Source organism: Phaethon lepturus, unplaced genomic scaffold, assembly GCF_000687285.1.
Source record: "Phaethon lepturus isolate BGI_N335 unplaced genomic scaffold, ASM68728v1 scaffold18778, whole genome shotgun sequence".
NCBI lineage: Eukaryota > Metazoa > Chordata > Aves > Phaethontiformes > Phaethontidae > Phaethon > Phaethon lepturus.
The window spans coordinates 4763-27233 of NW_010558489.1; the positions used below are offsets into that span (position 1 = coordinate 4763).

The 22471-nt window shown below is 42.4% G+C and overlaps 1 protein-coding gene across 1 annotated transcript in view; it reads left to right on the forward strand.

The window, feature by feature from the left end:
• Nucleotides 1–1277: 1277 nt before the first annotated feature.
• The window catches only part of LOC104625455 (VPS10 domain-containing receptor SorCS3-like), a gene marked incomplete at both ends in the record, with an annotated part of 49322 nt that continues 28128 nt past the window's right edge, over nucleotides 1278–22471 (forward strand). Inside the window, one exon of the mRNA XM_010293081.1 lies at nucleotides 1278–1377. Coding sequence (XP_010291383.1) covers nucleotides 1278–1377 — 100 coding nt within the window. The remainder of the gene's footprint in view (nucleotides 1378–22471) is intronic.

Sequence of the window (22471 nt, forward strand, 5' to 3'; positions counted from 1 at the left end):
TTTCTGCAGCTGCTTGACTGGGAGCCTTGAGCCGCTGGGCACAGTGGCAGTGTGACATCAGGAGGGTGACTTGGGCCGTTCCTCTGCCAGACAGAGAAGGAGCAGAGAACTGGTCTCGGGCAGATCCACAAAGCTGCAGATGCTGGAGGCTTGCTGAACTTAGAAAATCAGAAAAATGACTGAAGCTGAATTGCTACATGTTCTCTAATAATCTGTTTAGTGAAAAGCGTGATTAGAGAGGAGGGCAGGGACCAAGAACTATCATCTAAATCAAATCATAGGTATGTCCAGGTAGGCTTTTTGTGAGGGTCTTTCCGTGTCTACCTGATAGGATTGTGTTTGCTCTGTCCATATGATAGAAGCTGTGTAGGGTCAGCAGCCAGGCTCTCCCCACTGTTTGGATGGAGTGGATGGGCTTTTCATGCAGGTTGTGACACCCTTCCTAAAGCAAACTGGTACTGACCACTCTTCACGTGTGGGATCCTGTACTAGGTAGCTGTTGATTTCTCCTGGTAGGAAAAAACGTGTTTGTTAGGAAAAGCAGAGTACAAAACCAGCAGAGGAACAAGCAGGGCAAAGTGAGGTTTCAAACATGCCCACAAATGAGGAGGAGGAAGCTACAGAAAACCCTCTGTGACGAAGGAGCCCTTTTCCCCAGTCACGAATGGATAATGCCACCCCCAGATCATCTGCTCCTCTGGGTGGGATTTGCTAGTGTAGGGGCCTGAATCTGTCTCTGTAACTCAGAAAACTTAAATGCCTGGCACAAAGTAGGATGGGGGTGACTGAGGACTCAAGATGCCAGTTTAGCTACATTTTTATCTAGACATGAGTTCAGCTGTTACAATTCTGAGCCACATTTGGATCCCCATCTCCAAGTCAAAAATCAGCTTGCTTAAATAAAACTGTTGTTGACGGGTTTAATTTGGATTCTTCTGTTGGATTTGTCTGAAAAGAGAATTTGTGCTAAGTGTGCTGCTGAGATCAGAGTCCTCTCGTAGATACTATTTGCAATCCCACACTGGTACATGAGAGCAGAGCCTGCTCCCAAAGTCCACCTTCATGTGCGCACCACGGCTCCCAGGTGCATAGGATCAATTGATGCTGCCCCAAAGTTTTCTTCTCTTTTCTGCTGGTCACCCTGAATGAAATGCAAAAGCTTGAGTTTTGAGGGTAGTAGTGCTCAAGTTGTAACTTTGAGCATCTGTTCACATGTAATTTCCTTCCCCTGAGCTCTAATAACCACATAAACTCTTTTTGTCTCCTCTTTTCTCCAGGTCAACAGACTATGGCACTACCTATGAAAAGCTAAATGAAAAAGTAGGCCTGAAGACTGTGCTGAGCTACCTTTATGTCAGTCCCACTAACAAGAGGAAGGTAAGGGAGAGCCATCGAGCTGGTAGCTATAGAAACAAAATTACGGCATTCTGTTCATTCTGAGAGGAATTATGATCCTAAACTGAAATCTGCTGGTAATTCACAAGAGCTTGAATCTGTGTCTAAGTTGCACTGGTGCAATTCCATGGAATCCAGTAGAATTATGACTGTTTTTCTGATAGGGATGGAGTCCTTAATCTCCTGCTGCATGTGTTAGAGAAGTAAAAGGGTTGCTTTTATTTGCTTCCGCCTGTAACACCTTTAAAGAAGCTGAACTCACACAAACGTTTCTGGGACTCTTGCTTACACTGGCTTTGGCTAATACACCTCTCTGCCTCCATGTTATTAGAAATATTGAGAAAAAGGCATTTATTTCTGCATTTGACTCTTTTCCCCTTTAAGCTTTCCCTAGCTAGAAGTTGGAGGTAAAGATGTAGATGACATTTTCATTGGTACATCATGTAAGGGGGCTGAAAGCAGAACATGCCTGGGAGAGTGGGTGGGAGACCTAAGATTTGATTTGAATGTGTAGGAGAGAAGATGAGGTCATAGCTTTCAACCTCCTGCTCACGCTTCCCACGTGATGCAATTAGGGCTCCAGCTGGCTCACAGAACGCAGCCCAGGAGTTACTACTGGTGCCTTTTTGGTTTAAAATTATTGCCTGTGTTGATTCAAGGGAGGTATCGGGACAAGGCGCTTTCAGCTACCCACAGAAATCAATGTGGGAGGGCTGCAGCGTGTAGCTAATTGCTGGCAGTGGAGCTGTGTTTCGATGGGGTGCAGCCCATTTGGCTTGATGACTTCCAAACTCTCCATCTCCTGTCTCCATCAATAGGTTTTCAAACTAGTATTTTGTTACTTGTACTGTTCTTATTACTACTATTGTGTTTTCCAGTGCTGGTCAGCCTATGGAGGTTTCAGGATTGACATTTGTTTCAGTGTATGCAACCTCAAGGCAGTCACAGCTCTGATTACTATCGGCAACAATGTGTGTGTGTTTGGATGTATAGAGGAGAGGAAGAATGCAGTGGGCAGGGGTCAGCTTATATTTTTTTCTAATGCAGAAGCTGAATTATTGTGACAACCACCTTGACTTCTTTTTTCTGAGCAAAATGGAATGAAGATGTTTCATAATGAGCTCTCCTGGCCTTCACACCCCTCCTGTATCCAATATGGTGGGCACTGAAGAGTTAATTCTTCTTCATTCTGTTTCCAGAGCAACTCTGCCCACCTAAAATCAGCGGCAATATGCTCAGTTACAAATTCAATGTCACCAGTGTAAAATCTCCTTCACAAATCAGAGTACTAGGTTATATGATTATCTTCTAGCAATTTCTCAAGCTATTGAGCTTTACAGATTAAGTCTTTTATTTCCTTTTTTTTATTAATAACATCTAAATTTCATCACACAGTGGCACGCAGACCTATCTTTACCTGTTGTTTTACTTCAGCTGACAATTAAAAAAAAAATTTTTGGTCCTATGTCTTAAGAAAATGATTTCTGGACCTACCTGCCCTCTTCTCCTCCCTTCTGAAAAATCTTTTGAAATGGAGAGACAAGTGGTGAAGAATACCTGTAGAAAACCAGTTTCAGTGCTGGCTGCTGTGGGAATAACTTGTTTTCATTCATTCTTTCAACCTCTGCTAAACTGGGCACTGCTACTGTGTGCAGTTGGTTTGTCTGAACCTGGAGTTGACTCCGTTGACTCTCAAAGCAATGCCAAACATCCATGCAGCATTTGAAAAATTCCCGGAGAAGGTGTCACTAGATTGGAACATCTGGGATTTGTCAAATTTAATATCAGGTTTATTGTCCACCCACCACTTACAGATTCATTAGGTTGTGCACTGCAAAAAATGCACTTGGTTCGTAATCTTCTCCAAGTCTCTCTGGGAGAATATTGTTACAGTGGCCTGCAGAGTAAGCACCATGTTTTTGCTGAGCTCCTGAAGACAACCACCAGTAATGAATCACAAAGCAGTATGTGAGGTGAATCCGTTGTTTCACCTCTAACACCATGTATGCTGGCTAGTTGGACACAATGCAGTGATCTCTTGTGAGCCCCAAAGCCAGGTCTGTCTTTGAGGCAATAAACAGGGAGGGAGATACCAAAAGTAACACGTGTGCATGGGGCCCGTGCACACATGGAGAATTGTGCAGAGCCTTTCCGGGCAAGATATCTTCTCCTGAGGATTAGCTCCCAGATACTGATTGGACCCTGCACGCCTTGCAGCTCCTGTCGATTTTTGATGGGTTTGTACACTGTTGCTAGCCCCGTCTGCTCATTAATGCTTAGAGGATTAGCAGTTACTTGGAGGAGGAGAAAAGCTTTCCATACATTCATTCCTAATTGATTTACTAGTGAGAAGGATAATTACCTCTCAGCTACCCTGCAGAGCTACAGTGGGAATTACCTGTCAAATTTCTTTGAAGACCCAAAATGCTTCTCTTCAGCTGTTAAATAGGAATTATGCATTCAGCCAAATGCTAGTTATATAAACATCGTTTACCTGAATTGTGGCATAACCTGGGGCTCAATTATGAGGCAAGAGGATTAAAATGCTGGCATTTTTCTTTCTTCTTTTAAAAGAAAAGCTTTTTGTTTCCAATTTCTTTTCTGAAAATTTTTGGTGGGAATATGGTAAGTATTTTGGCAGCTCCTGCTGTATTTTTGTGCTCAGTGCTGCCAGGTCATGGTGGGACACTGATTTCTCAATACCAACATCTCTGCTTATTGCAATATTGGGGAACAGACGAGGACAGAGTTGAAGTGCAGAGGCTGAGCAGCATGAGGTGAAGCATGGTTACAACCCATGGTCTGGGAGCCTGTGTCATTCCCCTTCTCTCTTGGTCCCAAGAAAGCCACACCTGATGCATGCCTTACCCTCCTGAAATATGACACTCCAACACCTTTTTGTTACAAAGTGGATTCGTTTCTGGAAGAAAAAATGAACTTAATGTGGGAATGATTTGGTGAAATTCTGGAACACGTGCCACATGTGGATATCAGACTTGATGACCTAATGGCTCTTTAGACCTTAAAGTATTTAATTCTCTTTGGGTTTTATTCTGCTCGCAACAAAGTTAACTTCTGAGCATCTGTTATGTGACACTGATGGCAAAAGCAAGTCCCAGGTTAGCTTCATGTATCGTTGGCCACCTTCTTTTAAGCTAAAAGCTCTTGTTTCAAATTTAGTCAATCTCACTCATTTCATGTTCTCTTTAGGCTTCCTTCTAAGCTGCTCCCATGTGTGTCTCCCATCTCTAACTGGAGAGCCCCAGCAGGGTGTTGAATATTACCCTTGTCTGTATTTGGTGTCCTACTGAGTGTTGAAATGTCTTTCCTGACACAGCAGACTGGAAAATGCTGGAGAAGCCTGGAAGCACCTGGTCCCTCAGTCCTGCCCTTTGCTCCTCAGTGAAACACATCAGTCGCTAGTGTTTATCAGAGGGCAGAATAACTCTCGTGGAGAGATCATGTCTTTGTGCATGAAGAGGCAGGAGGCAGCTGAGAGGGGAAGAAGTGAAGAAACACAATCTCTATGCTTATCATGATGATAAATCCAGGAGAGCCTTGGTTCTCCCTGGGCACCTCTTGGCTGTGCTGGTGTTTGGCATTTAGAAGCCATATTTTGTCTGTGGGTGTTTCTTGGTTTTACGTGTTGCCACTGGGATATATCAACCCACCGCATGCACAGAGTTACCTAAGGCACAGAGCTGTGTAGCCAAGACTGAGGTGAGGTGGCTTTGGCTGTGTCCCTGCATGGTGCTGGGCAGAGGCAGGGCTGGGTCCCAGAGCACCGGCTCCTACCTGCTGACCCAACCTGCTGATGGCTGGTTTTGGAGCTGGCATAGGGGCTGTCCATTTCCTAGAAACCACAAGAAGGTATTTGGAAAACAGATTTTGCCATTGTGTAATTTGAGGTTTGCAGTTATGATTAAATCAACATAACAACATGCAGATACCAAAGGAAGTTGCCAGGAATACTTCTTCCCAGCTATGATTCTTCTTGCCTCTCAAGTATCGTTGCTAGTGATCAGGGCCAGCTTGGTGATCTAAGAGCACCCGTCATTTGAAATGAGACCACCCTGGAGTGCTGATATAAGGAAACAGTCAAGCAGGCTGCAGCCCATTGTGAATCTGTGGCCTCTGGCTACACCGGAGCCAAAATGCTTCCTGCCTTGAGCCAGCACTATTTCATCTTCCTGTGGAGCAATCGTACTGCTAATTCCCTTCTCCTAAGAACTAACAAGTTCGGGGTTTCACAACACTTTGCAACTCTGTGTACAGCCTCTGCTGCTGGGAGCTGAAACTGCCGGACTTGTATCCGCTCTCCTGCAGATGCTTGGGCTGTTTCTTCTTTCACTTGCACACTGGGGACTTGTATTTGGATCAGGAAAATCTGCATTGAGTTCTCATTAATACTGTGAAATTCACGGTGATTGTTAGACCTATCAGTCAGACAACTCTGAAGTCCTGGGGGCTATGGCTTTCTTAAGAGTTACTGTTTTGAGCCCTGGTGGGAAGCCAAGTGCCTGCAGTTTTGAGACTTCTACCACCACGAAGATGCTCTAATAGGCAGAGTGTATTCCAGAGCACATCTTCCCCTTCAGTGCATCTGCCCACCTGGTGGTTTGCCTGAGACACCACATGGGAAGCATCTGCTTTGCCCGGTTCACACCTAGGTTGCAACAAGCCTGATAATTCTGTGGTGAACTTCAGAAAGGAGAAACTTTCCTATTTGCTTAGCAGCACCCCTTCCTTACAGGTGAATGGGATTTCAGGGCAGATGGTTGAGTGCTCTGAAAAGCTGAGACTTGCAAAATGCATAGCTTTGGCTTTTCTACGCCATAGCCTCTTGTCTTTAGGGATACGATAAAAGCCTGCTTACTCTCTGCTGGGCAGAGATCTCAGTTCCCTGCTGACCTTTAATTTAATGTTATATTTTGGGCATTAGTTACATTTTACTAGAGGCAGATTTTCACAGCAGTCTGGGAATTAGAATTGTTTATTGCTTCCGAAACACTAAGGGAAAAAGTCTCTTCGGTTTTAATAAGACATATCTCTTGACTTTTTAAGTTCCCATTTTCTTTCTATCCCTTTTTTTTTTTCTTTTTGGCTGTTGAAAACTTTCTGTTAGAAAATTGGATAATTTCCACAAAAAAATTAAGTCTGTGATTCTTTGACTAACTGCCTGCACTTCAAAATGGCACTGTTTGGAGCTGAAGTGCTGCAAGTCCCTATTTTCTAGCATGGGTTGGCCTGCTGGGTAAGATGCCCCATCCTGAGAACATTTGTTTTCTTCTTGGTTGTCAATAATGGAATTCATTTTAGAATTGATGTCTCACAGAGGGATGCGAAGTCCTTCCAAAGGGTGCAGAAATAAGATGAGAATGGAAGCCCCGTATATCTGAAGCACTGCTCCTTTCAGGCACTCAGGTGCCATTTTGAAACTCAAGAAATTGTTTTTGTACCATACACTTAACGTATTACTTTCTCCATGAAATGCTCTGTGAAGAGTGAGTATTCTTGGTGAAGGTGTTGTTTAGTTGAAAACCCAGTTTTCACTATGAAACTTTTATCTCTACCCTTGGGATTCCTGTTGAGGTTGAGAGGATGGAGTTAAAAAGCATTTAAAAGAAAAAGAAGAGAGGGGAAGAAAGGAAGAGAATGACAACTCTGACAAAATCAAACCAAAAAGCACTTGCCTGTATATAGTATTGCTAAGATGAGATGTGGATAAACGGGAAGTCCTGATTGCATTTAAGATCTGGGGTGCCAGTTCTGATGTCTTAGAAATACCTTCCTTCATGAATTTGCTTTGCAATTCAATTGGGTGCAGTTGTCTTTAGCTTTTCTCCTGCATTGTTACCATTATTGTTGTAGCTGATAACTTGAAAATTAAAAGGTCTGTAGTCTTTTATGCTTATTCTCTGCACAGAAATATCACCCAGGTGCAGTGATTGAAATGAGGATTCCCCCCATTTTTCCCTTATACCAGAACTGAAGCATTAGAAATTTTATTTATAGACCTTCTAGCTAAGGGATTCAAAGGGATTTTATGCAAAGAGCATAAAGCAGAAGTAAAGTGACAGTTCTTACTTAAAGATCTTTGAGAAAACGGTTTGGCAGACTAGTTTCACAGTTGTCATAGAGTCAAAATGGAGGGGCACTCCAAATCCACATCACAAAGGCATGCAGCACCTCTCATACCTAGTCATGCCTCTGGACTTGGCCCATCAAAATGAGCAGTGTTAGAGGTATTTGGGGAGTCAGAAGCTCTGAATGCTAAATCTAATTAGATTAGTTTGTTTCTGTGCAGGTTCTTGGGGATGAAGCATGGCAACTGTTTATGAGCTGGCAGAGAGCAATGCTGCGTTGCAGTTCAGGTTAATGAAGGAAGAAGTTAATTGTGACTGTAATATTGAAAGTGCAGAGGAATGCATTTACCCAACTGGAAACTAGCTAGCACATTAGGAATGAGATGCCTTCTCTTAACAGGAGTTGGAGACCCTAAATGAGCACAAGTCATTTTGACCTCCTTTTTATTTTTTCTTGCTCACTTGGAAAGTACCTGAGAGCAAACCTGCTCCTGGCCTCCTATATGTCCAAAGGGAATGCCTCAGCTGTGATTGGAGTGCCAGGGCAGAACTCTGGTCCAAATGATTCTGGTTTTGCCTTTATTTCTTAGTCCATTTGATCCCAAAGGGAATTCCACAACATTTTTTTTTCTTGTTACTCACCAAATATATGATAGGCTGATGAGGCAGAGGTTCCAGCACGCACCTGATGCTTGCTAACCCAGCCTGAACTGAGCTGCCATCCTTTGCCACAGCTCCCATTAGTTATCTGCTGCTTTGTCCTAAGATTGCATCCCAAGCTATTGGTGAGAAACTGAGCTCTGGAGTATCCTAAAGCCATTTGGCAGATAGAAGGTTTCTTTGGACCTTTGTTCCTTATTATGCTGACACTGTGATGAACAGCACGTGCTGCAAACTGGCACTTGCTGGTGTGATCTCAGAGAATGTATTTATAAGGTGAAGGCGATGGGGCTGAGTTAGAGCCACGAGGCAGGAGTAACAGAACTAGTTGTTTCTACTGTCTTTTGTCGCTAATCCTTTCCTTCAGCCCAATGAAATACAGTTACTAAATAGATCTTCGTTTTGCAGCTGCCATTTATAGAGCCTAAATTACCTGAGCTGCAAATGTGGTTGTAATCGTCTCTTCGTGCACCCTTTCTCTGGAACACATGACCTGTGTGTGATGTTCCTGTACTGCTCAGCACTCCAAAACCCATGCCACTCAGACCAGAGCCTATGTGGGCAGAATCTGCCTACTGCCTACAGGAAAAACGGTAGTTCTAAAACACAGCATCCGGATTAGCTGAGCTCAGATTTGTCTGCTCTGGTTATACCAGTGGGTTGTACAAATTTGGCTGTGACCTGGTTAACATGGCAGTGAATTCTGTCTTGTAAATACACATCAGGGACAGTCTCTGTCAGTCTCCAGAACTGACAGTTTGAACAGGGGAATAAAGATGGGAATGAAGAAGTAATATTTTTCTTCACTTATGGAATGAAACAAATATGATTTCCTCAAGGTCACCCACAATCATCCATGGAAGAGTCAGAGGATATGTGACATGACGTATTTTATCTACAAGGTGCAGTCTTGTGAGCTGTTGTGCGTGGGATTCTCTCTACTTGTCCGATTAATTCAGCTTGAATTTGTCACCTGAGAAAAGAGAGAATTGTTGTAAATATTTGCAGAACAATGACCTGAAACTGTGTGAAAGAGTTCTCTTGAGTTACAGATGTGTCATAATACTTGGAGAAGAGGACTTTAGGAATTTCTCATTTTGAAGGTATTTTTATTGTCTCTCTTGAATTGAGAAAAGTCACATTTTCTCTGTAGGTTTCTCTGACCTTTCCTATGTAAGAAATATAGTTTCCCAATGCTGGATGACTGAATTTATTTGTGTTTTAAACATGGTCCAAGATCAATTAATGGAAGATGTTCAGCTGTAAAGGCAAAATATGAGTGTTATTAGAATACTCCTAAAATACAGGGTCTTTTTCAGTAGGCCCAAATAGGTTTGGTTGGTTTTTTTTAATAATTATTATTCTTACTATATTTGGGTATTGTGCCTCTTTGTGGACCTTTGTAATCAAGGGGTTCCTGTGAGAGAGCGTTGTGCCCTGCTGCAGCCTGGGACTGTGGGGCCTGGCATGTCAGATGCCCAGCTGGGTCCTCACCTGACCTGTAGGCTCCTGTGCTTAAAGAACAAACTACTATCTGTTCATTTGCAGATTTTAATTTTACTACTTCTGACTTGACATAAATCCTAGAGAGGTTGTGTAGCGTCTGTTGTCTGGGATGTGACCGTTTGCCAGCACAGAATTGGGACCCAAGCTTATGAGAGAGACCCAACGGAAGTGTTCCCCTTTCTTAAGCAGGGACAGTCTGATGGTTGTACTCCAGGGACGGCTGTCCCTCGGTATGCGTGAGCATGAAAACTGGATATTCTTGGGGCTTTTCCAGTTAATTCTCTGAAAAAGCAGATGCATTAGAAAAGCAAACAAAACCCCCCAAACCCCAGTGAACCTCACCACTGCTCATCAGCTGTTTCTAAAAATAAACATGGTTGAGATAATTAACAAGATTATGATATTGTTTAATGGGGGTGGGGGGAAGAGTGTTAGAAGAGAGATGAATATCTATCTCTCTTTATACCTATCTTAAAGATACCACACTGAAACCCATCATTTCAGTGTTCATGAAGAAAAACTGTTCGTATATTATGAAATTCCAAAATTAGGGTTGCCTGTGCCTGCCTTTATGCATCTGCATTTCATGTCTTTGTGTTTAGGCATTCTGAGAGCTTTCACTTGCATTTTTCATAGGTTTCTGAGCTCATTTAATACATATTTGGTTAGTGCTGAAGTAAGTATTGAAAGCGAATGGAAACCTAATGCAGAATTTAATTAATAAAGACAGGGAATAAAATGAGGGCTAAGTTGTTTTTATGAAAAATGTTTTGTTAGAAAAATGCCATTTTAGTCTTCACAGATATTGCAAGTCTGGTTGATAAAGGAAGCATGTAGACACAAGATGTATAAGTAAAATAAGAAAAAAGTGGTCAGACAGCTGCTATGTCATTTATCCACCAAGGACTGGAACTGTGATCCTGAAATCCCTGCTTAGATGCTGCTTTGGGAAAAAAATGGCCACTTGAATGGAAGTAGGCACAGATCTTAGGGGAAGGCAAATCAGAATTCAAACCCTTTGGACTTATTTACCATGCACGCTTCCCCGAGTTTGCTTTGTGTGCAAGAACTGAGTAGCTGAGCAGTGTTTGTTTGGCGCTGTTTGTGATGGTAAATGTAGGTATCTACCGCTTCAAACATAGAATTCCCAACCCCATCATCCTTAAAAAAACCCTAAGGTTGGTTGAGGAGAGTATCACTGCACTTCATTGTCTACGGGAGTGGCTGCAAAGGGGAAAGATGGGAGAAACCCAAGTCAATATGTCACTTTTGTTTTTATAACACTTGCAAATAACATTTGGAGAAAAAAGGCCAGTTACCTGTTAAGACTCAGCTTGGTAGGATATTAATGCACAACCATGCCAAAGCTGCCTTGTCTGGCTTCCCAGAAGTCAGTCCACCTCTCCTGTTGCTCTCTCTGCCTCCTTCACCTTGTATTGCTGGAGTCAGGGCCCTAGGAGAGCCTTGGGGATGGTGCGAGGTCATAAAGAGAAGAGATGGATAAAACTGTAAAGGTCACTTCCACATTTACATGTGGGCTGCCCAGAGCTGGCTGTCAGTATTTAATAAAGAGGTAGTTTGCTCTAATTTAGCCAGCAAGTGTCAAAGGACAGATCAGAAGTTATAATAGCCCCTAAAATAAAGCCGCAATTTTGTCACTAAGCATGGCCATAGCTTTCATGCAGTGGGCAGAGGAGACCTATGTGAGCTTTTGGAGTGCCCTGCCTTGGTTACAGGGACAAAGAGGGACTGTCAGGATGCATCACCTCATAAGGGGCTGCCTGTCCTTAACACCCAGCCTGTCAGCACGGTGGGCACAGCTGCAGGTCCTGATGTAGGGTGGGTTTATGAGACTTCATTCCTTCCTCCACCTTCCCTACCTCTCTATGAAACATGGCCACCTCCTGTACTGCTGCAGCTCCAATAATATATTAATTTATGAAGTATGAAAGATGAGGTAGTTTTGGATTAACGAGGAGGGGAATGGTGCTTCACAGGCAGCAGGATAATCAATCAATAATAACGAGTCAGCATGTCCTGTTATTAAAAAGGAGGAAAAATAATAGAATGGGTGGAGAACAGCTCTTGGAAAACGGCAGGTGGGTCCCTTTGAAGACTGCATAATGGTTCGACCTTGATCTTTAGTGATAAGAGCTGGTTCGCCAGGACACAGTTATTTTTTGTTAAGGAAAATCCTCCCTCCAGCCCGTCAACCCCCAAACCCATATCTGTGGCAAAATGTCTTTTTATTTAATTCTTTTCGAAAATGAAGAATAGAAAAATTCAGCATTACTCATTGAGTGAATTCTCATTTTTAATAGAATAGATCAGCAGAGTCAGCAGGGTATGTGCTGGCCACTGTCTCAGTTTCTGCCATATATGCACATCTGCCTCTTATGGTGTAAATGCAGTAACTCTAATTTCAGCTCTGATGTGATCAATTCTGTGTAAAATGCTTTATCCCAAGCAGCACTGTGAATCCTGGAAGTCCTTGTGTGGCTGTGTTAGCAGCAGTTTTTCTTTGGCTGGACTAGATCTTAGAGAAAACATTTCAACACATCTGAGTGCCTGAGGCTTCTTTTTGCACTACCCAGAGTTCATTGCCCTTGACCCTAATCATCCTAAAATGTCTTTTTATTCCTTGTACACAGGCAGACGTTGCTGGACTCTGAAAGTAATGATAGGGATTTTCTAAGTGGTGCACAGGTGCAGTTAGAGGAAACTGAGGCTGTAGTTTTCTTATAGACCTGGGAAATCAACACTTAGCCCAGTCCTTATGCCTCTGTCTGAGGAGAGATTGGTGCTGCCTTTTGCAGTGGGCCCCACAGTATTTTAATTATCTTAAATTCTTAAATCGGGTGTTCTTTTTTATGACAAAAAGGCTTATCTGTCACCTTTTGCCTCCCTTGGAGCCATTCCATGGCAGGCCAACATGATCCTTAAAAATGACTATGAGAAAGCAACAAATCTTAGGAAGCAGCCACGCTCAGAGACGTGAGTGGAGTGGAGGCAATGAACACAGTTCTCGGGACCTGGAAACGTGTGGAAAGATGGAGTCAGCCTGGCAATTTTCTGACTTTTGCCAGTTGATTCCTAAACCAAAATGGCAGGGTTGTGCTGCAGATAAAACCTTTGTCCCCTCTTCCAGTTCCCTTTCCTCTTACACTGGTTCTTCAGGACACTGCAGTGACCAGAGCTCATGTGTGTGCACAGAAGGATACAGAAAGGGAAGTAGGTGACTTTTCCCAAGGCTGTGAGGTATCAGTGACTCTGTTGGAACAGGACATAGCTGCTGTGGTTCACAGTCACTGGGGCAGTCACTCACCTTCTCAGTGTGTAATTGCAGACAAGACTTCTTCCATATGCTTGGGAGCTAATTTTGCGAATGTAATGGAAAACGTCAAAGCCAGTGAGCTGGCAGTTGTGAATGCTGTTCCTGGGTCCTGAACCTTCCCATGTACTAGGATTTCTGGCACCTGAGTTAACATGTGGAGCTTGCAACCACATATTAGAGTTGAGTGCTGCTGTGAGGAGCATTGCAATACCATCATATTTTGTACCTTTAATTTTTGGGGGCCTCATCCTTCCATCCAGAAAATGGATAGACCTTCTCCTACCTCCTCAGATTCCTCTAGTGTGGGGATGTTAGGAAGAGAAGTACATTAGGGACAATGAGGGACATGAGTAATGGATGCCAGGTAAGTAAATTGAGATAGATCATTAGCATCTGGATGTGAACATTGATAAAGCTGACTGTTGTCTATGTTCTCTCTGCAATCTGACTAAAAAGCAGAAAAATAAAGTGTGTAAGCAGAGGAGAAGCAATGATGCATTTAAAATTGTATTCGGGTTTAATGGCCTCAAGGGAGATACATTATACAATTTTTATTTTTCTAAAGAGTCATGAAACACTCTACTGTCCTAAAACGAAATAGACTGCTGTATACAGGCTGCAAAAGTTTACCCCATGAGTAACTATCCATGCACATTCCTTTGTTTTCTGTAATGGGGCAACTACTGTGAGTAAACTTATTCCCACACGTAAAGTGTTCTCCCAAGTGAGACCTATCATCAGAGGAGTGTTTTTATATAAATGGTGTTCTTGGTTCCAGCAGCTGTGGTGCACACAGCCTCTCCTTACTGATAACATTATTTTCTGTAACTATTTCTGCTTACATGGCAAGTTACTATAATGGTGAAAATTACTTTGTAGTTCTATGGAGAATAGCACAACCATGCATTTACTCAAATAACATAATTCTAACAGTGAATGCTGCTTTCTCTTTCTGTACACACAGTTTGGGATCGTAGCTATTCTGTGTCACTAGAAAAAGCTGGTGACCACAAACCAATGTGTCAGATGTTGCAACAGTTAGGGGTTTCCTATGCAGAATCAAGAGGAGTAAAAAGGCATCATGCAGAACTATGCTATGCAGAAATATCAGACTTCAGAGCAAAGCATAATATACATCAGAAGCTTTACATTTCTCTTCTGCTGATTTGCTGTCTGTTTTTTCTGTGGAAGCACTGGTTGTTGCCTAAGGTCACCAGCTGGGGTTCCTTCTATTTCTGGCCCAGGCCAGTCACAGAAGTGCTGGTCGAACTGGATATATAAAAAAACAGCCATAAGTGGTGATGCTTCTAACCCATTTGACAGTTTGTAGAGGGGAACTGTGCATGAACATGCTGCGATATGGAAAAGCCTTTGGCACAATAGCTGAACAGCACCGAAGTGGCCTCAGGAAGGTGGGATTACTGTGGCAGAGGACTTTGATGATCTGTGGGGAGCTGGAGAATGTGCAGCTGTAACAAGAGTATAATGGGATGGAGTAACCTTGGGTAAACTCTGCCTTCCTGTGACAATGAAAAGGTTTTACAACCAAGCATGTGGCTGTTGCCAATCAGTCAGTCTTTGCCAGGTCAAACACATGCTTTTTGGATGGCTTCCATCCCCACTGGCACCTGAAATTTAACAAGCAAATGCTTGCTGTGCCTTGTAATTAAAAGTGAAAAGTACATGTGTCCAGTGCCAAAAAGACAAGAGAAAACAGGGAGACATGTTGTTCTGACCTGCTTAGCAGTAAAACAAAGATAAGGCGTTCTGCTTTGTTGGGTCAAGTACGATGGCTTATTCCACTCCTGTGCATGCAAATTGGATACATTTTGGGATTTGGCATTGTGGGCAGGTTAGGACAGCAGCCTTAGAGTACCTGAGTTCTTTTCCCAGCTCTGATTTTGCCTAAGCCTTACAGTCATGATATATTTTCATTTCCTACCTGCCAAGGAGGATGGCAGAGTGGTTTTCCTTGAGAGGCTCTTGCTCTTTATCCAATTTACCCTTGATTTGCTGCTGATCCTAAGGGCATCTTGCATGGTGTATCCACGCTCTTGCGCAGACGCTGGAGGTGGTAATTAAATGAAGCGCTGTCTCCACAGGGAATGGGGTGTGCGAGCTTGGAATCCTGTGAAGCGTTTTGTATTGGTATGGCAATTTATGGCAGGTGTGGCTGCAATACAGAGAGCCTGTTTTAATTTTGTACAGATCTGAAAAATTAGTTGTAATTGTAATCTGGATCTAATTGGATATGAGAAACAATAGAGGTCAGAAAGATTAACGAGGGTTATTCACTGTAAACAAGCATGGTGGGCTGATGTGCATTGCCTTAGGGAAGGCAAGGTAGTGCTGGTCCTCATTTGATGTGCTTTTACTAATCTCTTTTCTCAGACTTAATCATGTAAGATTAACCTGTGTATCTCCTATGGTTTTCAGGCAGGAGGGCGATAGATAATAGTTCTTTTGCCACCAAACTGCTCTATCTCAGAGTCTCCTCAAAGCCTTTCTGGCATCTCCATCCTTTTTAATCTTTATGAGAAGCAAATGAAAAAATTACTGAGATGTTGTAATCTTAAATGTGTACTCTTCCCTGACTGACCCAACTGTATGTAGCACACGCTGGGCCTATATATTCCAATTGCATGTTTGCTGTCCGAGTGCAATACTAGTACCTCATGCATGTAGATAATTCATCCCCAAAGGCCAGATTTACGCTCCCTTGAACTACTGGTTCCAGTTTTGTTGAGACAAGGCACATATTGGGTTGGTTGTAGTTAAAACTCTTAGTTTTATTTCTGATGCTACCAGGACTCTGCTGAGGAGCTCTTCAAGTTAACAGTGAAACTGGGATTCTTGGTCCTGGTGGGGAAGGTGTACTGTTTGGACAGCAGATTTATGCTTGCATCATTTCTGATTGACAAAACGGTCTTTATATGTATGCAGAATATTGTTGTGGTAAAACTTAAAAAATGTGTGATGAAACTTGCTCTAAATTTTGTAGGTGGGCTGTCTAAATATATATATAACAAGGGAACAGCAGAATAATTACATAAGAAAACATAATTTCAGAAGAAGATTTGATATTCATAAAAAAGAACAAGGACCCCAGTGACGTCCTCTCTTGTGTTGCAGTATCGCCAGAAGACCCTGCTGTTTTAGGTTAAAAAAAAAAAAAAACCACAATCATTTTATAGCTTATTACTTTCTCCCTTTTAATGGTCCTCTTCTTTCATGTACCCTCTACAAAAGACAAAACGTTCTACAAAGGCATAGGACCTGAAAGTGGTGTGAATAGCGTTGATGTGCTCTGATCATTCTCTCTCAATGCTGGAAAGGTGGGGAACCCACAAATGGTGACCCCTGATGTTAGTGTCAAAGATCTATGTATGCTGTCTCCGCAAGCCAGCTTACTGGAGTAGAGAGCTGCGGTTTCCAGCACAGCTGGAGAAATCTATGGAAGAAGTCCTTGACAGGAGTTGGATGCATTACAGAAACAGCTGTTGACATCTGGAACATTCAGTGACAAGCAATGAGATTCTGCAGAGTAAAGGTTGGTTTGTAATTAGAGAAGTCCTGGTGGGAAGGAAGTTCTGGAGAGGGGTTAACATGAAGTGCCTGAAAGGTCCTGAGAGCGCTGTTTGGTTCTTTGCTCACGGTACATATAATGCAGACCCAATGCAAAAGTCTCGGGAAACTCTATTTCGTTGCTGAGTTTCTATGGGGGTCTGACACATTTTTCGTTGTCCAATAATAAATACAGTAGTGAAAGTCACCTTTAACACTTAAAGATTTCTTGGATTTTATGGTATTGTATGGAAGTGAGTGCCAAGGTATAAAAGCCTTATGGTTGAGGTACTTTTATAACACATGCTTCATAAACCGTTATAAAGTGAGTGCAGTGCACTTCATCCTTTAAGATTACAGCATTATGGTTCTGAGTGATGGTGATCTGGTGCTATATTCATTAATTAAATCTGTTATTAATGTTAAATTTCAGGCAATAAGAAGTGAAGGTACAAGAAGCTGAAATGGGGCGGGTCCAGACAATTTATCTCTCATGAAAGCTCAATGCTCCTTTACTGCTTGACTGATGCCCACAGGTTATCCTTAACATTAAGGGAGTGTTTGAGCCATGTGAAGAAAGAAGGAGCCCCAAATCTGGGCAACTCTGTAACAAGGTATCACAATGAGTGTTTTCTTTGCGGGACGCACAGTTAGTAATTGTGTGGAAGCTGTTGCCCTCTTCATGGCTGTCTTGTTCGTCTTCGCAGAGAGCAGATGTCCCTCTCGTCAACAGCTGCTGATCTCTAAGTAATGGGCTGGATTTTTTTACTTGTATGTAAATAAAACAGGATTTCTGTCTAGAGCAGATTTTTTATCACTGCCAGCTCCCACTATTTTCTGACTGATATGCTGGTCTTGGTGACTGGAAAGTAGAGTTTGGCTTCCTTTTCCCTTGATTATTGCAGGAGTCAGCACATCTATAGAGCACTGAGCAGGCATTTAGCCATTTTTGAACACCTTCTGTAAACGTTTGTGTGAAGTTGTGTTTTCTAAACTAGTGCAAATCATACAAAGATATTTTTAACTTAATACTGATTTATATGGGTATTACTTTTGCTGGTAAGTAGGCAGTTACTTGTGACACCAGCACATTTTTGTCTTGGAGGGGTTTTGGCTCATTTAAACCGAAGTTTTTTAACTGAACTGACACGTGGTAAGGAACTAAGAAAAAAGTATGAGATTTTCTTTGCAATGAGTTGCATCTGTCCTCCATGGGTTTAGCATAGAAGGGCTTCAGGTATACTATGTAGCTGTGTTCTAAGAGGTTATGGTTTTGTATATAACCTCCGAAGGCATCCTTTAGCCTGCAGGGCAAGTAAATTGCAGTAATGTTGTAGGAGAGAGGAAGAATGGGAGGGGAATGAATAACCAAATATTTGCCAGTGAGAAATTTCAGATTTTAATCTAAAATGCCTCAGCAGTAAAAAATTACTTTTCCCATAAGAGATTTCCAAACTATTCATATTGAACATACTTGTGATGAACTGATGTTTTCAAGGAAGAAACTGATTTTTGTATCTTCAAGCCTTTAAATGTCATTTGATTTTGTTTTTTCAATTTCAAAAGAAGGAAAGGACATCGTAAGTCCAAACAAAGAAAAATCCTCAGTTTGGATTGACATTTCAGAATAAATTGTTAAAAATTTTTGGCTTTTTAAACTCAAAGCTAATATGGAATTTTGGGAAGTAGACTTAGCTCCAGAGGTCTTCTGGGACTGTGCAGTACTTTAAATGTTTTAAATCAAAATGGGAAAGCCAAAAAAAGAAGGCTGCTGCTTTTTTTTTTTTTTTTTTTTAATCAGGTTTGTGTTTTTCTGTTGTTGATTTAGATGGTTTTAGGAAGGGCCTGAAATTTTTTTGGGAAGGACCTGAAGTGCTTCTGAGTTGAGGGTCTAGTGGGAGAAGGAAAAAAAAAAAAAAGCCTTTTCATGTGTAAGCTGAGGACATTCAATATGGAAATTGCTATGAAGCTGTAAACATGAAGCATTAAGTTTCTGTTTTTGCAGTAGTGTTTGTGGCAGAACTACCGTTTCAATTGCAGAAGAGGACAATGCAGTGCTGCAGAGCAAATTGCTAATACTTTGCTAAGGAGCTGAGTTTCTTTTGTAGCTATGGAGTCTTGGGTGGTTTGTAGGTGGATTTTTTTTTTTTTAAACTGTTTTGTTTATTTCTTTTTAGAATACACTTTGTATAGGCAAATGAGAATGTGACTGGGACATCTGAAAACAACTGCTTATGAAAAGCGCATTAAAATGAGGAGGAGAATCAGAAGGCAGTACACAATGGTTTAATGCTATCTACTTATTTCTGTGAACAAAAGACATTTATTTTGAACCTGTCTTTTTTATTCACTTACTGGGATGCTTCCTGCTAATGTTGCTCAGTGGTACTACTGCTACAGATATGGTACCTATAAAACTTCTCCGTGCTGATTGAGAGAGATACGCTTTGGTAATTTACAGTGAAAATTTATGTTGGCTGAGAAAAATAAAAGGATTCGGTGAAAAATCATATTAATAAAAATGCCTTTTATGTGGCACGTTGCTCGTTTTCTGTCCAGAAGTAGTTTATGAAAAGATTCAGCTGTGTACAAAACAGATCTCTGTTGTGTTGGGATGACACAGAACCAGGGACAAGCGCGGTGATAAAGCTTTTGGGTGATAAAGCTTTTGAATATGATGCTAAGGATACAGGTAATATGACGGGGGAGGGTGATGGTGGTGCGTGTTCTTCTGCCTTGGGTGCAGAAGAGGAAGGACAGCAGCGATGTGCCGAGCAAACCCGCCAACGTGAGGGCAGAGCGGTGAAAGGTTCTGAGAGAAGAACTGAGCGCCGAGCTACAGGGGAGCCTTTGGCATCGCTGCAGTGGACAGATTCAGGCAGATCTGAGCTCAGGCTACCTGTAGCTCCAAGCCAAGAGAGTCTGGGCAGGTTGTAGCGTTGTGCCCGTGAGAAGTTTTAGCTCATTACTGGTGTGGTTCAATATTACAGATCACAGTTGTCTCTGTGCCTGGCTAGCTTGGAACAGAGGAAGAGGAGTGTGTCACCATCTTGACTCATCCACCTGCACATAGCCTATGTGAAACCAGTTCTGAGGAAGGCGTTTGCATTAACACACCTGGAATTTTAACCAGGGTAGCAGGAACTCAGATTCTTAGTTACAAATTCTGCCTTAGTTTTTATTACATTAGCCCCACCAGAGGGCTTGCTGTTTTGGTGGATTTGTGCTGTGATATGGGGTCACTTTCCTTCCTCTCCACTTCTGCATTTGTTCAGAGCTCCTTTAAGGGTCCTACATGCTCTCCAACTCAAATATGAGTGACTCTTAGCTACTTCTATGTTTTGTGTACCAAATACATGATGGCAGGTACGACGTAGGTATGACACCTTCCCTCCTCGTTCTTTCCGCCTGCAGCCTGTGCTTCTTGTTTCCTGGGGTAAATCCCCTTGAAGTATTCAGAGCTGGTTGTGTTTCCTGATCACGTGCCAAAGGTCTCAGTCCATATATTGTAGGTTATGTTGTTCTTGTAAGGTGGCTCCTCTGAATCATCTCCCTTCTGTGTGCCTCCCCTGCTGGTGTCTGGTGTTCTGCTGGGCTGGAGTTCATTCAGAACAGCTTTGTATGTGTCATCATTGCGCCCAAAGCTCCTGCTTTAAAGGAGATACACCACGTACCAGACAGCTCTCTTCCTCCGCATTCATCTCCTGAGGAGCTACCTGAAGTTCAGTCTGATGTTTCAGCATGGTTTGTTTTGTCTGGTGCTTGTCATTCATTGTCCACTGAATTTTGGAGGTCAGGCTATAGCATCTAGAGGAAAAGCTATGTAGTATAAACCACCTCATCTCACATATGTTTTCAAAGGCTTATCCTTAGCACTAGTCAATCTTGCCTTCCTTTCCCCTCTCCACTTAAACCAGAGAAGGCAGCAAATGAATATAATATTTTATATATGTGTGTATATATTCTAGAATACAGCAAGGTGAAATGTAATTTCCTTTTTAATAAAGGCTCCCATTTAATTTAATATTATAGAAAATGATTAGATCTTAAACCACTATAAATTACATTTGACAACTCTGTGGTCCTCCTTTGCTATTCCTTATGGCAATTATAAATGGCACACAGGGTGCTGGCAGAAATGTTCATTTTGACCAGAGTTTGTTTATTGGCTCCTAATGAAAAGTGATTAATCTAAATCACTGCTGGGGTGGATCCTTTTCCCTGGCCCCATAATGAAAAGTAGCGGTTTCAGGTCTTTTGACAAATGTCCTGCTATTTCCCCTGCCAAAAGTTGTCCCCTCCTCCCATAGCTTCCAGCAGAAAAAAGACAAACAATAAAGCCCAGAGCCTCCCATTCTTTTTTTTTTTCCCTCCTTCTCGCTTGCCACATAGCAGGACTGTGGATCGGTCCTAGCTGCGTGGCTGGTGGAGGCCTTTTGTTTTTCACTTTGGCTGAGCCTCCTCTTTCTTCCATCCTGCTTTGTGTAGGATCAGCCTTGCCTGGGAGGATGGGTGACAACAGAGATGTTGGGTGTGTTATTTTCCCCATTTGAAGAATATACCAGATTCTGATACCAGAACTGGGTGAAGGGGGATGGGTGACTGATGCGATGGCGCTTACAACAAGATTTGACCGTTGTTAGACTCCTCCAGCTTTCTCTCTAGCTGTTAATTTTCCTAGCGTCATGGTTTTATTATTTGATCTTGCAACCACTGTTATGCTTCCAGAGAACAAATTGCCTGGCTTTGTGAACCATCTGGTGCAAACAGCACCTTTTCCATCTCACCTGACCCATTTCTTGAACTACCCACCGAAGTGTTGCAGATCGTGTGTGAAGGGGCAGTGTGGATGTTTTGTGTGTGTACCACCCCGAGTCTATGCAACTGTTAGCTATCTTTTTCTCCTTATCTGAGGGCACAACTCTAACGTGACCTTTTAATATACAGCATTATTAACTTTGTAACCCTCTGCAACATCAGGTGGAAAATCTTTTTATTCCTGAAGTACCCTTCCTTTTAAATGCAAGATCTCTCTGGAATATCTTGTTATAATGGCTGTCTTACATCCTCCTTCCACTCTGCAGATGCAAGATGCATACTGAAGTATGTTACTGTTCTCTGTCTGGCAGAGGCGATATGCTTCAGGTGGACAGGGGTATGCTTGGGGGACAAAATGCCTTTGAAGTCGAATCACCAGTGACAGAAAAAATATCTTGAAATGTTGGGGAAACCTTTCTCTTTTGGAGCAAAATGAAATACATATTTTGATCTAATTAGAAAGAAGACATGTACCAAAGCTTCCTTCTAGGTGGAGGCCACTGGGACTGGTTCTCAAGGCTCATTCCCAGGGAGTGCGTTGCCTGTGGGGACGCTTCCCATTTCCCATGGTGTGCACCTGGGCACAATGCAAGTGCACTTTTTCAGGACTGGTGGTGTGGCTTTCTGTGGGAGCAGGTGGAGATAGCTTTATGAGGCTGGTAAGCGTACAGCTTATACGTATAGGTGAGGGATGTCGAAGGAGCTCTGAGCTCAAGCTGCATTCATGCAGGTGGCTTCACCCTAGGACAATGTTCAGTTTTTTAGTTTTAAAGGCCCTTTTCATTTCTTGATGGAAAGCATCAGAAACCATGTGCATTATATTCACTTTCCCTTGGTGACTTCATGGAGTTAATGAGGTGCTTATGATTAAACAAGTGTTGAAATTTTTTGCTTGATCAAGATCTAACATACCAAGGGTCTTACCATTCCTTGGAAGTGATTTTTGCTGTCAAAATTAATATGTTTCCCTATAGTAGTCTTGAAGTTGGAGGTCTGTGAGGGAGGATAAGTTAACGTGGACATGCAAGTGTAACAAAACTGTGATAGATCTCAGCTAGCTGATCATTCTGCAGCTAGCGAAAAAAGGTGGTTCCTGGATCTGTATTCC